Source organism: Aulonocara sp. 'chitande type north' Nkhata Bay, linkage group LG8, assembly GCF_057382095.1.
Source record: "Aulonocara sp. 'chitande type north' Nkhata Bay isolate Kocher_YH1m ecotype deep benthic linkage group LG8, A_spYH_male_GT1.1, whole genome shotgun sequence".
In the NCBI taxonomy this organism is placed as follows: Eukaryota; Metazoa; Chordata; class Actinopteri; order Cichliformes; family Cichlidae; genus Aulonocara; species Aulonocara sp. 'chitande type north' Nkhata Bay.
This window is the reverse complement of record NC_141351.1, coordinates 3,796,447-3,808,219: the sequence shown is the minus strand read 5'-3', so window position 1 is coordinate 3,808,219 and position 11,773 is coordinate 3,796,447. Positions and strand designations below refer to the sequence as shown.

General features: G+C 41.1%; 1 protein-coding gene across 2 annotated transcripts in view; it reads right to left on the bottom strand.

Annotated features, from left to right (window-relative positions):
* Window positions 1-6,944: 6,944 nt before the first annotated feature.
* rab26 (RAB26, member RAS oncogene family) overlaps window positions 6,945-11,773 on the bottom strand; it is a 112,723-nt gene continuing 107,894 nt past the window's right edge. For both annotated transcript variants that reach the window (XR_015130686.1, XM_086302826.1), the window contains one exon: window positions 6,945-10,362. Coding sequence is in view for 1 of the 2 variants with exons in the window: in XM_086302826.1 (XP_086158952.1) it covers window positions 10,260-10,362 (103 nt within the window). In the remaining variant the exon portion in view is untranslated. The remainder of the gene's footprint in view (window positions 10,363-11,773) is intronic.

The window sequence follows — 11,773 nt, the reverse complement described above, 5'->3', positions numbered from 1 at the left end:
GAATGTTTCTACAAGGTGAAGTCCACCTGTGGTAAATTCAGTTGATTGGATATGATTTGGAAAGGCCAACACATGGCGGGGCGATTGTGGCTCAAGAGTTGGAAGTTGGCTTTGTAATCGGAAGATTGGCGGTTCGAGCCCCAGCTCCGACAGTCTCGGTCGTTGAGTCCTTGGGCAAGACACTCCACCCGTTGCCTACTGGTGGTGGTCAGAGGGCCCGGTGGCGCCAGTGTCCGGCAGCCTCGCCTCTGTCAGTGCGCCCCAGGGTGGCTGTGGCTACAATATAGCTTGTGTGTGTGAATGGGTGGATGACTGGATGTGTAAAGTGCTTTGGGGTCCTTAGGGACTAGTGAAGCACTTTACAAATACAGGTCTCAAGCTCTCATAGTTGGCACAACCCAAGTCATGAAGATCAAGGAAATGTCTGTAGCCATCCAAAGCAGGATTGTTTCGAGGCACAGGTCTGGAGAAGGGTACAGAAAAATTTCTGCAGCATTGAAGGTCCCAGTGGGCACAGTGGCCTCCATCAACCGAGGTTTTTGTGATCTTGTAATGATGGATCCAAGTCTCCCTTTTTTCCGCCTTTCCTCTAAAATATTCAGACAGTAGGCAAGGGTTAAGACTTAAACCCGACTGAACATCACTGAAGAGATGGCAGTTTGATAGCTTAAGAGGTTCTGCAAAGAAGATGGGAGAAACTGCTGAAAAATGGGTGTGCTAAGCTTGTGACATTATACTCAAAATTATACTCAAAATGACTTGACTGTACTTGCTGCCAAAGGTTTTTCAAGAAAGTATTGAGCAAAGGGTGTAAATACTTAGGCAAATGTTCTATTTTTGTTTTTTATTTTTCATCAATTTGCAAGAATTTCAAGAAAACCTTTTCATATTTTCATTATGGGGTGGTGTTTGTAGAATTTTGAGTAAAAAAAGAAAAGATTTTGTCTCGCACCATTGACATAAATAAAGTAGGCCCCAGGACAGAACCCTGTGGCACTCCATTAGTGAGATTTAAAAAACTGGAAGAGAGACCACTGAGCTGCATGCACTGCTGACAGTCCGAAAGTTAATTATAGAACCAGTCAACTGCTTGGTCTGAAAGGCCTATTTCCATGAATCTCTGACATAAAATACCATGGTCAACAGTGCCAAAGGCTTTTGATAGGTCAATAACAAGAGCTGCACAGCAGTTCTTTGCGTCCCGGGCTTCATAGACGTAATTGAGAACTTTTAGGGAAGCAGTTACAGCACTGTGCAATATCCTAAAACCAGACTGGAAAGGAGATAAAATAATATTTTCATCCAGATTTCTTCAATGGTGTTCTTTCTTACGTAAAATCTTTATTTTTTTGGTTTATGTAGTTGGAAAAAATAATGCAAATAAAATGCAGCCAAATAGCCTGTCCAGTCACTCTCGTGCTTCCTCTGCTCTTCTTTCCTCCATTTCCCTCCGAATCCCTCTTCTCTAATCAAGTCACGTACTTCATCTCCCCTGTCCCCTTTTCTCTTACTTTTGATTTTTTCAGCTGGTCCTCATCCTCCTGCTTTTCCTCATCGTGCTTTTGGTTTCCCACTGCGGAACTGATCCCTGGGAACCTCATTGATGGAGCCAATCAGGACTGGAGTCCTGGTAAAAGCCCTCTGTCCTAACATCCAGGGCTATGTAGCAGCAATGAGCTGCCTGACCCTGGATACTTGCAATCCTAAAGGCACAGGTGTCATTGTGTGGAGATTAAAGAGCAGTAGACCCAAAATGCAGACAACAGAGATGGATGTAGATGTCTTTATTTGAAGTTGCAAATAAACAGTGGGGACAACTAGAAAAGAACAAACAAAACCTAAAATGGGAGAACTAATCTGTAACTAGGAAACCTGTGACACAGAGGGAATGACACCATACATGCCAACCCTCCAAAATTTTCTGTCATTTTTTTGAATCCCGAATTTTAGTGCCCCTGCCAAAAATCTCCCGGAGCTACCATTCTCCCAAACTTTTCCCGCTTTTCCACCGGGACAACAAAACTGAAAAACCATATCGCAGAATTCATAGCGCAGCCGAGCCAATTCCAGTTTCCAACTATGGCGGCAGCTACTTGGTTTATTACTTATTACTTTCTGGGTCGCAAAATAAACTTTTAACATATTTTAAGGCGAGAATGTAGCTGTGTACACTTCAAAAAGCTGAGCTGACGAGAACAGCAAACTCCCAGGACATCGTTTTCAAGCCCCCGCGGTCTTTCACTACTCAGGTTGAACATGATATATAAAGCCAAACACATGTTTAACCCTTGTATGGTGTTCAGGTCTGTGAGACCCGTGTTCAGTTTTTTTCAAAAGAAAAATTAAACAATTAATTATTTTTTCACGTGTAAATGTGTTGTGTCTTTCCACTCACTCCACTTGATTATAACTGATTTATTTATAACATTTTATATAAAAGAAAAACGAGAAGCACATTAATTCATAAATGTGATCTAACAAAGGTAAAGGGAAAAAATTAACCATGTTTGCTGTTCATATGTCTTGTAATTGGGATGAAGTAAACATCTGTTGAGTAATTTAACATAAAATTGTTTGATAGTGTTAATTTGGAAAGCCAAAACTCTAGCGGGTCCACCAGACCCATGAACACTGGCTGAGTAACAAAAATACGAACACCACACAAGGGTTAAGTTATCAAAGTGACTTCTTTGATAACTTAAACATGTGTTTGGCTTTTTTCAGTGCTTTATTTGTTCGTGAGTAAATCGGTTTGGCTGAGATTACAGTTATTAGATTAGATTAAATTTAACTTTATTAATCCCTCGGGTGGGTTCCTCCAGGGTTTTCACACAGCTGAAAAAACGTCAAACAGAAAACTGATTAAACAGAAGAGTGAGACGGTCCAGAATTTACACCAGCTTCCGGTTATATTTTAGATAGCAAGGAGCCGACGGCAGTTTCATTCCACCGAGAGGGCTCGTGACGTAATTCTGAAGGCTAGACCGTCCAATTTCACAGTCGCTCACTTCCGGCCTACCCAGCTTTCGGAGGACCCAGCCCACTTAGACAGCGAAGGCCTTCACTCATGTACAGAGCAGTTTGTGCCGGTGGATGCAGCCTCTGAATTTGGACACCCCCACTGTTTCTGGCCAGCCAATAATAACAGTGACATTTAACTTATTTTATCTTATTTGGAGTCTTCTCTCACCCCCATTCTCTGCGACCTGCTGGAGCAGGGGGGCTAGGACTAGGAGGAGGAGTTGGCCGTCCGACTGCGGTCTGGAGTGTGGAGCCTTCCTGCTGCTGCGGAGTCGGGGCGGTCTGCCTCCCCCCACCGCAGGGAAAAGGGAAACACCACCTGGGTCTGGGTGCAGTTCCCCCCTCCAGGGGCGGGGGCACCTAGACCCGGTTTGTAGAGTACGCTTGGGGAGTGTGATCGTGTGTACAACGTCTCTTTATGTCTGTCTCCACGTTGGTTGAGTGTGGAGTAAGTGCATATGAGAGCATGAGGGGGGAATGGATGTTTGTGTCTGTGTGTGCCTGTATGTCTGTGTCTATATGTCAGGTTGGGTGTCAGGCGCCACCTCTCTGGGGACACCTCAGGCCCTCCAAGGTTTGGAGGCCTATCTCCCCCTACCACCACTTCCCCTGCCAGTGGCGGACCCCCTCAGACATTGGTGCGTTGGTGGTTCTTTGTGTCCGGGGATGGGCGTCCAGGTACACACCGGCTCACTCCTTGGCGGCCGCTTATCGGGGCCTGGAGCCTGGGGCTCGCTCGGGCCACTTCGGAGGTGGGGTGCCCCCGGCCTCTCGGCCTGGGGCTCGGTCACTCAGGCGCAGCTGGCTGCCGGCGGAGCTCACGGGCGCGTCACTGCAACTCCCCCTGGCTTCTGCTCCGCGGCTGCTGAGTGAGCCCTCATCTGGGACTCTCCTCAGCTCTTACTGGGACAGTGGCGCGGCTGCCCCTCTGTTGGTCTTCCTTGGTCTCTTGTGTTCTGGGGGCCTCTGGATGTCTGGAGTTTTGATCTCCTCCACACCTGCTTCACGCCCTGGAGGACGGGGCTGTGGCCCCCCCACACCCTCTAGCAGATTATTACATGAAGGAACCTTTTAAAAAAACAAAAAACAAGCGCGTCCATGCTCACAGGTGTACACACGGGTGATCACACCCACAAACTACACCCTTTTTGGCTCCTACCTCAAAGCACACTGTGTTCTGTTGATCTTATGTGCTGCACAATAATGTTTAACATTTAGTATTTACTGTCATATTCCCATATATCATTGTGATGTTGTTTATTCTATTACTCTTGTTCTCTTCTGCTTGCTTTCTTTTTTCTTTCTCAGCAGGTGATCCAGGTGATTGATATATGCATTTTTTTTTCTCTGCCCGTTCTGTTGGTTTTTGTCTTTTGCCCTTCTCCCCCGTCCCTCTTCTCAGCTGTTTCTCTTTCCCTCTTTCTTTCTCCCCTTCTTTCCCCCAGTCAAGTCTGTCTCGTATTCAGTAAGTGAAAATAAAATAAACAATAAAAGGTGAATCAAATGGACCATTACGGCAAGGCTGGGATGGTCAGTTTGGTAAAGTAAATCCGTTGGGCATCTTTCTTTGCCTTTAGACAACAATTCTGATGGCAAAAGAGCCAAACGGGACAGGCGGAAAAAAAAAACAAAAAAAAAAAAACTTATTTTATCTGATAAATAAACATTGTAAAATTCAAGTTTTTTTGTATATATATATATATATATATATGTATATGTATACCACTCCCCCCCAACAGCCCCTTTGACTCCCTAATTCTGAGGTCTCAAGGTTGGCAAGTATGAATGACACATGGAGAAATGCCAAAGTAATGCAGACTACCTAAGGGAAGCACACCATATAAATACACACGCGAGGAAATGGCTGACACTAATCAAACACGACGAGGCAGAGAGGAAGCAAAACAGAACACACTGACCTGAGACACGGACCTTCAAAGTAAAACAGGAAATTTATGGTTTAAAAAGTAAGGCTTTTTTTAGCCTTATTTTTTAATTGTTTTTATCGACAACTCGGTTTCCCTGGGTCTTTTCCCCTGTGTTATGGACCTTAAAGGCCTTGCAAATATTGTTGGACATAAACCGGTCCGTTGTGCAAAAAAGGCTGGGGACCGCTGTTCTAGTTGACCTTTGCACCACATTTAATATTCAACTGTGTGAATTCTAAAAAAGCTAATCTAAAAAAGAATGGGACTGTGCTTACTTGCTTACTTTAAGCGAAATGAACATGAACGTACATGAACATTTAAATCTCACTATCGCGAAAATAACTTAAAAATGTTGGTATCATTTGCCAAAGTTTCTACCGCTGCTTTGTCGTGGGTTAGGAGTCGGGATTGCTGGGGCTCTGTTTTCCCGTTTTCTTTCATTTCTTGGAATAGGTGGGCATGGCACACCTGCGGATCATTTAGTGTCATCAGTCAGGGTACTTAAGGAATGAGTAATTCATCGTTGAATTATTGTCTCAGCCGTAGTGATTACAGTAATTAAATAGATTCAACATCTTTATTTAACAGAATTGCAGACTGCACAGATGGTACCTTCCCAAAGGAAAGAATAATATAAGTTACACTAGACTTAATATTTACTGAATACAGTAATGGATTTCTATACATTTTACATCAGATAAAAACTTTGGTTGTCGGATTCAGATAATTATTTGTTAAAAGCGAGACATTTTAAATAAGAATAAGAAAGAAAAGTATTTCTTTGTGCCCCCTTTCCCTGCTAATGCCCTACCTGGCCCCCTGACAAAACTTTGCTAGACCCGCCCCTGCACAGTTACCAGCTGTCAGCTACTTAGAAAAGGATCCTGGTGTTATTTGTCTCTCAGAAACAGTTCATAACTTCCCTTCAACTCATTCATGTCACCTCAAAGGTAAACCTGTTTCTCCATCACCTGTTCAGCTCTGATGATTCAGTAAGGCCATCTCCTGGTTTCATCTTCATGTTTCCCTCTCACCACATATCCAAACCGACATCATGACCAGCAGCTTTTACAGCTGTGGCTCCAGCAAACATCAGCTGATACTAGAAATTCATATTAAATAAATTCTAACAACAGCTGATCAAGCTTAAACGTGCTGCTGTTGTTTAGTGCGACATCCGCTGGTTTCCTCTTTCTGGTGCAGAGAGAAAAGCCGATCAGCTGATCATTGATCAATTTCATGATTGAACTAGCAACTTTCTAGCTGAAGAGGAACAGGACAAATCGCGTTTTCATCTCAACTTTAAAGTTCGACCTCGGCTGTAATTGGTCCAGCCCAGAGTTGCTCATGACCAACTGGCCAATCCACCACCATTCATTTATACCGTTAAAAAAAGAAAAGAAATAAAACCCCATCGGCCCATAAAAACAAAAAATCACGAGTGACCCAGCGAGCAAATGCCCGATGGCCAGTCCAGCCCTGCCTGGAGTTGGACACCCCTACCTTAAATGTATTCACAACCTTGTTTGTGAAATATTTAATCACTTCTGTTGTGTAACCTCAATATAAAAAAGATAACTCTTTAAATGAGGACCTTCACTGACCTTCATTCTAGCCTGAAAAATTTGCAGGCAAATTATGAGATGGGAGATGGGAAATGTAACAGTGAGGTCAGAGGTCAAATATGACATGATATTTGGATGTAAACTGTAATCCTTATTTTTTGTCATTTTTTTTTTCACCAATAAATCAATAAGTTTACCTTAAAGACTTTGGTGGATGTAAGCCAATTTTTAATGGATGGTTAACACCCTCACTACACCCCTACAACGTTTTACCAGAATTAATTCAAAACAAAACCCGCACAAATACACAAAATGCTACCAAAAACACAACCTCCTTGGTGTAGGTAAAAACTGTTGGTTACAGCAAATGTAATCACAGGTTAGTACCAGATGATGGAGCTAAAGATCCACAAAAATGCATTCATTTTTATGATAGATTCTTTATTAGTCAACACAAAAGATCGATACAATACAAATAACCTCAGTTAAGATACAGTATACAGATTACAAGTTAACAATAAATTTATGAGAACTGATTCGTTCTAAAAATGTGTACTTCACTGTAAAATCCTTACTTATGCTTTATAGTACTAGTTGATAGAGTTTACAACATTGGCAGAAATCTGTATGAAACCATCTTTGATAAAACACCTGGAAAAATAATGGCTTTCTACCAATAACTGCAGAGAAAATAGAAAAAAACGTAAGCAAGCTGTCCTCGAAGATTTAAACGCTCCCCTGTGGTTCACTGTTCTAGATTATACGACTCTGCTGTAAGTTCATTTTGCTTTGAAAATTTTGCGCAGTGTGGTAAAATGAAACCAGGGGCTGGATGTATAAACAGAATGTGTGCATTAAAAAACACGTATACGGTTTTCGCCACACATAAAGTGGTATGGTTTGTATTAGAGCGGAGCCCCACGTGATAGTGTGGGGAAAAGGTCAGGGAAACTTAACACATAACACAACAGTTCGCTACTCATAGACTTCAGTGACAATAATTTGATGTGCACTAAATTTTACCAAGCCTTTTTTTATTACTTATGGTAATTGTCGGAGCTATAAAAAGATGTGGCTCTGCATATAAATGTGTTTTTCTTGCAAGAACTGATGCCCTTGTAGTACAGCATTTCTGCCATGGTGTTTTTCTTTGAATTTATATAGTTAGTAGCCTCCACTGCTTCTTTCCTTACTAGTTTTTCTCCTGATCATGAACCTGAGATCAACAATTACACATTTCCCTTTCTCCCGCTCTCCAATAACCTTCCCAGTTATATACTGAGTGAAACTGTGGTTCTTGTTTGCTCATGTTGTAATGATACCATAACAAGGGAGTGTGTACTTCCACTAATTGGTAAAAATAGGAATGGCAAAAATTGAGCTTTAATAAACCAAAAAAAGAGAAAGAAAAACAACAACACAGTTTTATATATTTGACAAAAAAAAGAATGCGCACATTTTCCCTAACCTTCCTTTGTGCATACAAACAGCTTTAGTCATGAGTATTCAGTTTTATATATCTGGCCCCATGATGTTGTGTTTTTGTGGAAAAAAATACGCGCAATGAAAACCTTTTCTCTCAACAGCGATATGTATCTTCTAATCAGAAAGGCTCACTAAAGAAAATCTCTGTTTAAAACTCTCAACTACACATTAAGTTTTTCATAAATAAATAGAATGAAACATCAAAATCTATATATTGTTTTTAAGTTGGGTCAATCGCTGTGATCATTTCCTTTGCTTGATGAAGACCTGGACATATGATACAAAGATACATAAAACTCCATGAGAGGAGTCCGAGTTACACGGGACCAATTCCAGATCTCTACATTTTAATTCATAGATGTTCTTACAGTAGCTTTACAAAACACTCCTCATTTCTTTATATTTTGTTTCCACGTCTTTAAGTGTTCTTGAGCAACCGGGTTTCAAAATGTATTTCCAATTTTTTTCTGGACATTGGCTGCTTGTTCACTCATTTTCAGTCCCATCCTTGTAATTGGCAATTTTCTGACAAATTCTGTTTTTTGGTTTGTTAAGCCACCCAACACTGACCTATGAATCAGAGATAAAGAAACAAAAAGGCACCAAAACTCAAGGGATCAATTAGTGTTTTGTCTACACATAACAGACATTGCTTAGCAAATAACTCATTTTAAATTGTATCTTACTTACACTCACTAGTAGAAACAGGGTGGCTGTAAAGAAGTCGATTTAAAGGACTGGCAATGGGTTTAATCCATGAGACATAATCCAAAATTGAAACTTCATTATCAATACTTAATGGAGGTCAGGATAGATGTACAATTGCATTGCTTGATGCTGTCCTTGTTAAAACTGGTGGAATTATGAGTTAAGAATAAAGAAAAGTACTACAATCATGTACTACTTCATCTGGAAAGTGTCTGATTGGCAACAGCTTCGTTTTTGAGCAGTAAAGGCATACTGGGACAGAACAACACACAGTTGAATGCTATCAGTCATGGACAGGCCTCCCTAGATCCCGGATCTCAACATCACTGAAGCAATATGGGATCATCAATGTGGGAACAAAAGGCAGCCAACATTTGTCCTTCAAAAAAAACCTGAAGAACTATTAGAGAAGATTATTTAAAGAAATTACAAGACAGAGAGTCATATCAAATATGCTGCTGGGAATTTCAAAAACTGTTTTTGCCTTATGTGTTGATATTTCCATGTATCTTTGCACACATTTCAATAAATCACTGCAGCTGTTTCACATTTTCCTAACAAAATGTAAAGAATTGAGTGGTGCATCAAGGCTTTTGCACAAAACTATATGTGTAAGGTCCCGTTCAAGGTTTGGGGAAGAAATGTGCAATGGCAAATACGCTTTTCACACCCAATATTCAACTGTTTTTGTAATTTTTTCTTTTTGCTATGCAGGTTAACAGCAGACTTCACACAAATGCAGTTGTTTTTTGTTGCAAAAAGCATTTGTCCTTTTCTTTAATTTCCTGAAAACAGAGCAACATCTAGAAAATGATTTTTCTGGAACAACTCCATCATTTCTCAGGAAGATATATTTCCCATTGTAGGTCTGCTGTCCTTTGCTGATTGTGTTGTTGTATACATTGATCACTGCTGGAGATTTATTCATGTTAGAAATATATCACACAGTTCTAACATCAAACTTAAATTGTGTACAAAAGGTCGCTAGCTCGAATGGGTCACAGACACATCAGTGTTATTAAAACCATTATTATATGGTATCCTGTACATAAACAGCATGTACTGTAGTGCAGAATGACAGCTTACATTATGTGCAATGGTGGTTTGTACAAATTGGTTTCTGTTATTCTAGTCAGACTGATGTAATATTCAGCCTTGTTACGTCTGTAGAGTTTCTTTTAATAAGACAGGCATCTATAAACAACAAAGCTTCCAGAGCACAAAATTAAAATTACATTTAAAATATTTACATCACTCATGGAAACTGGCACAGAATGGATTAAACGGGATTACAAACATAGCGTCTGCGCGCAGACATGCATGTGTATGTGCAAGCTTGGAGACAGGAATTATATTACATTCACAGTCGCAGAGGGAAGGTGGGTCGGGAGAGAGAGCGTATTGGCCGCAGAGAAATATAAACATTGAGAATTTCAGGCCATTTCCAGGTACACCAACTCAGACTTATTACATAGTGTAAGAGAGTGCACCTGCTGTCTTTCTCTCTCTCTTGCACAAATACACACGCACACACACACAAGTAGGATGTGGTCTATGAGCGGCAGCAGCCAGCGGTCCTCATTTCTTTGTCGACGTACTCCTGCAGCTGAAACTTTGGCTCATCGGGTTCCTTCATGGTCCTGTGCTTCAGTTCCCTGACACAGAGAGACATAAAGACTCATATAGAACTAAACAGGCACTGAAAGTGGTTAAAGTGCAGTAAACCTAATTTTCATATATATATAAATTCATTTTGTTCTCTTTTCTTTTCTTCTTCACCCCTGAATAATGCTCTACCCTGACTCCCACAGAGCCCATGTTCCTGCTTTGGAGCACTGCACTCATGTTTTAGGGATTACACAGAGGTGGTTTCACTCTGTTCAAGTATCTGGCCAACAACACCTCATCCAGAAAAAATATCTGGTGAACCTCTTCACGACTAGTTCTAGCAACAGGAGCCTCCTGTGATTGCAAGGGCTTGTTAGTAGTTGTTGCTGGTACTACTGTTGGCTGTGCTGGTTAATTTGAAGACATTAGGCTGCATCTATTTCTAGTTTCTTTGCTATTCTCTCTCAGCTTTTCAGCTCCATCATTTCACTTTTATTTGTCCATCTTTATCAACCGCTTCTTCCTCACTAAGCTCTGCTCCACAAGGTGCAGAGTTTCTGCCACACACACAAAATAAAGTATCCATAACTCGAAATTTTGAGTTAATAAGTCGAAATTTTGAGTTAGCTCTGGCAATCAGTAATCTATGTGAATGATGTCATTTTCTTGTTACCCGGAAGGATACGGCGCAGAGCAATGGACACTCAAAACCGGATCGCAACAAATTGGGGCTTTCGAGAGTACGTTTGCTGATAGTAACGCCATGTGATTCAGCTAATAACACAGGGATTTCATCATTTGTGAAGCCACGCTGAACATTTGTGCATTCATGACTGGCTGTAATGCTGGTAGCTTAGCTGTAGCATTTGTAGCTGAGGGCTCCAATTTCTGGGTAACAAGGAAGTGACATCATTCATGTAGATGACTGATTGGCAGAGCTAACTCAAAATTCGAGTTACTTTTCTCAAAATTTTGAGTTAATAAGTCGAAATTTCGAGTTAGGGATACTTTTTTTGTGTGGCGGAAACGGGCTTCCATAGTTAAGTGAGGCAAATTGCATTAAAAGTTTTGATTGGACAATCCAGCGCCAGTAAAAAAACATGAACCAATGGGCTGCTGTCTGTGCGGGTAGGCCCAGTGCGCAGCGGCACTTCAAGCGGGCCTGTATAATCGGCAAAGCATAAAATAAGAATTATATTGACCCATCGACCTACAAGCACATTGACCCACTGGGAAATGCCCAGATTAGCAGTCCAGCTCCCTGAGGCAACTGTTATTGTGATTTGACCCTATATAAATACAACTGTTTTCTTATTAAATGCCATGCCATAAACACTGAATTACAGATGACCACCAAGTGTCATTTCTCTACCGTTTTTTGACTTTCCAAAGAAACAAAACCAACAAAAAAATATAGATCAGATTAGTGACTTGAGGAGCCCCTCTAGGTAATACTAA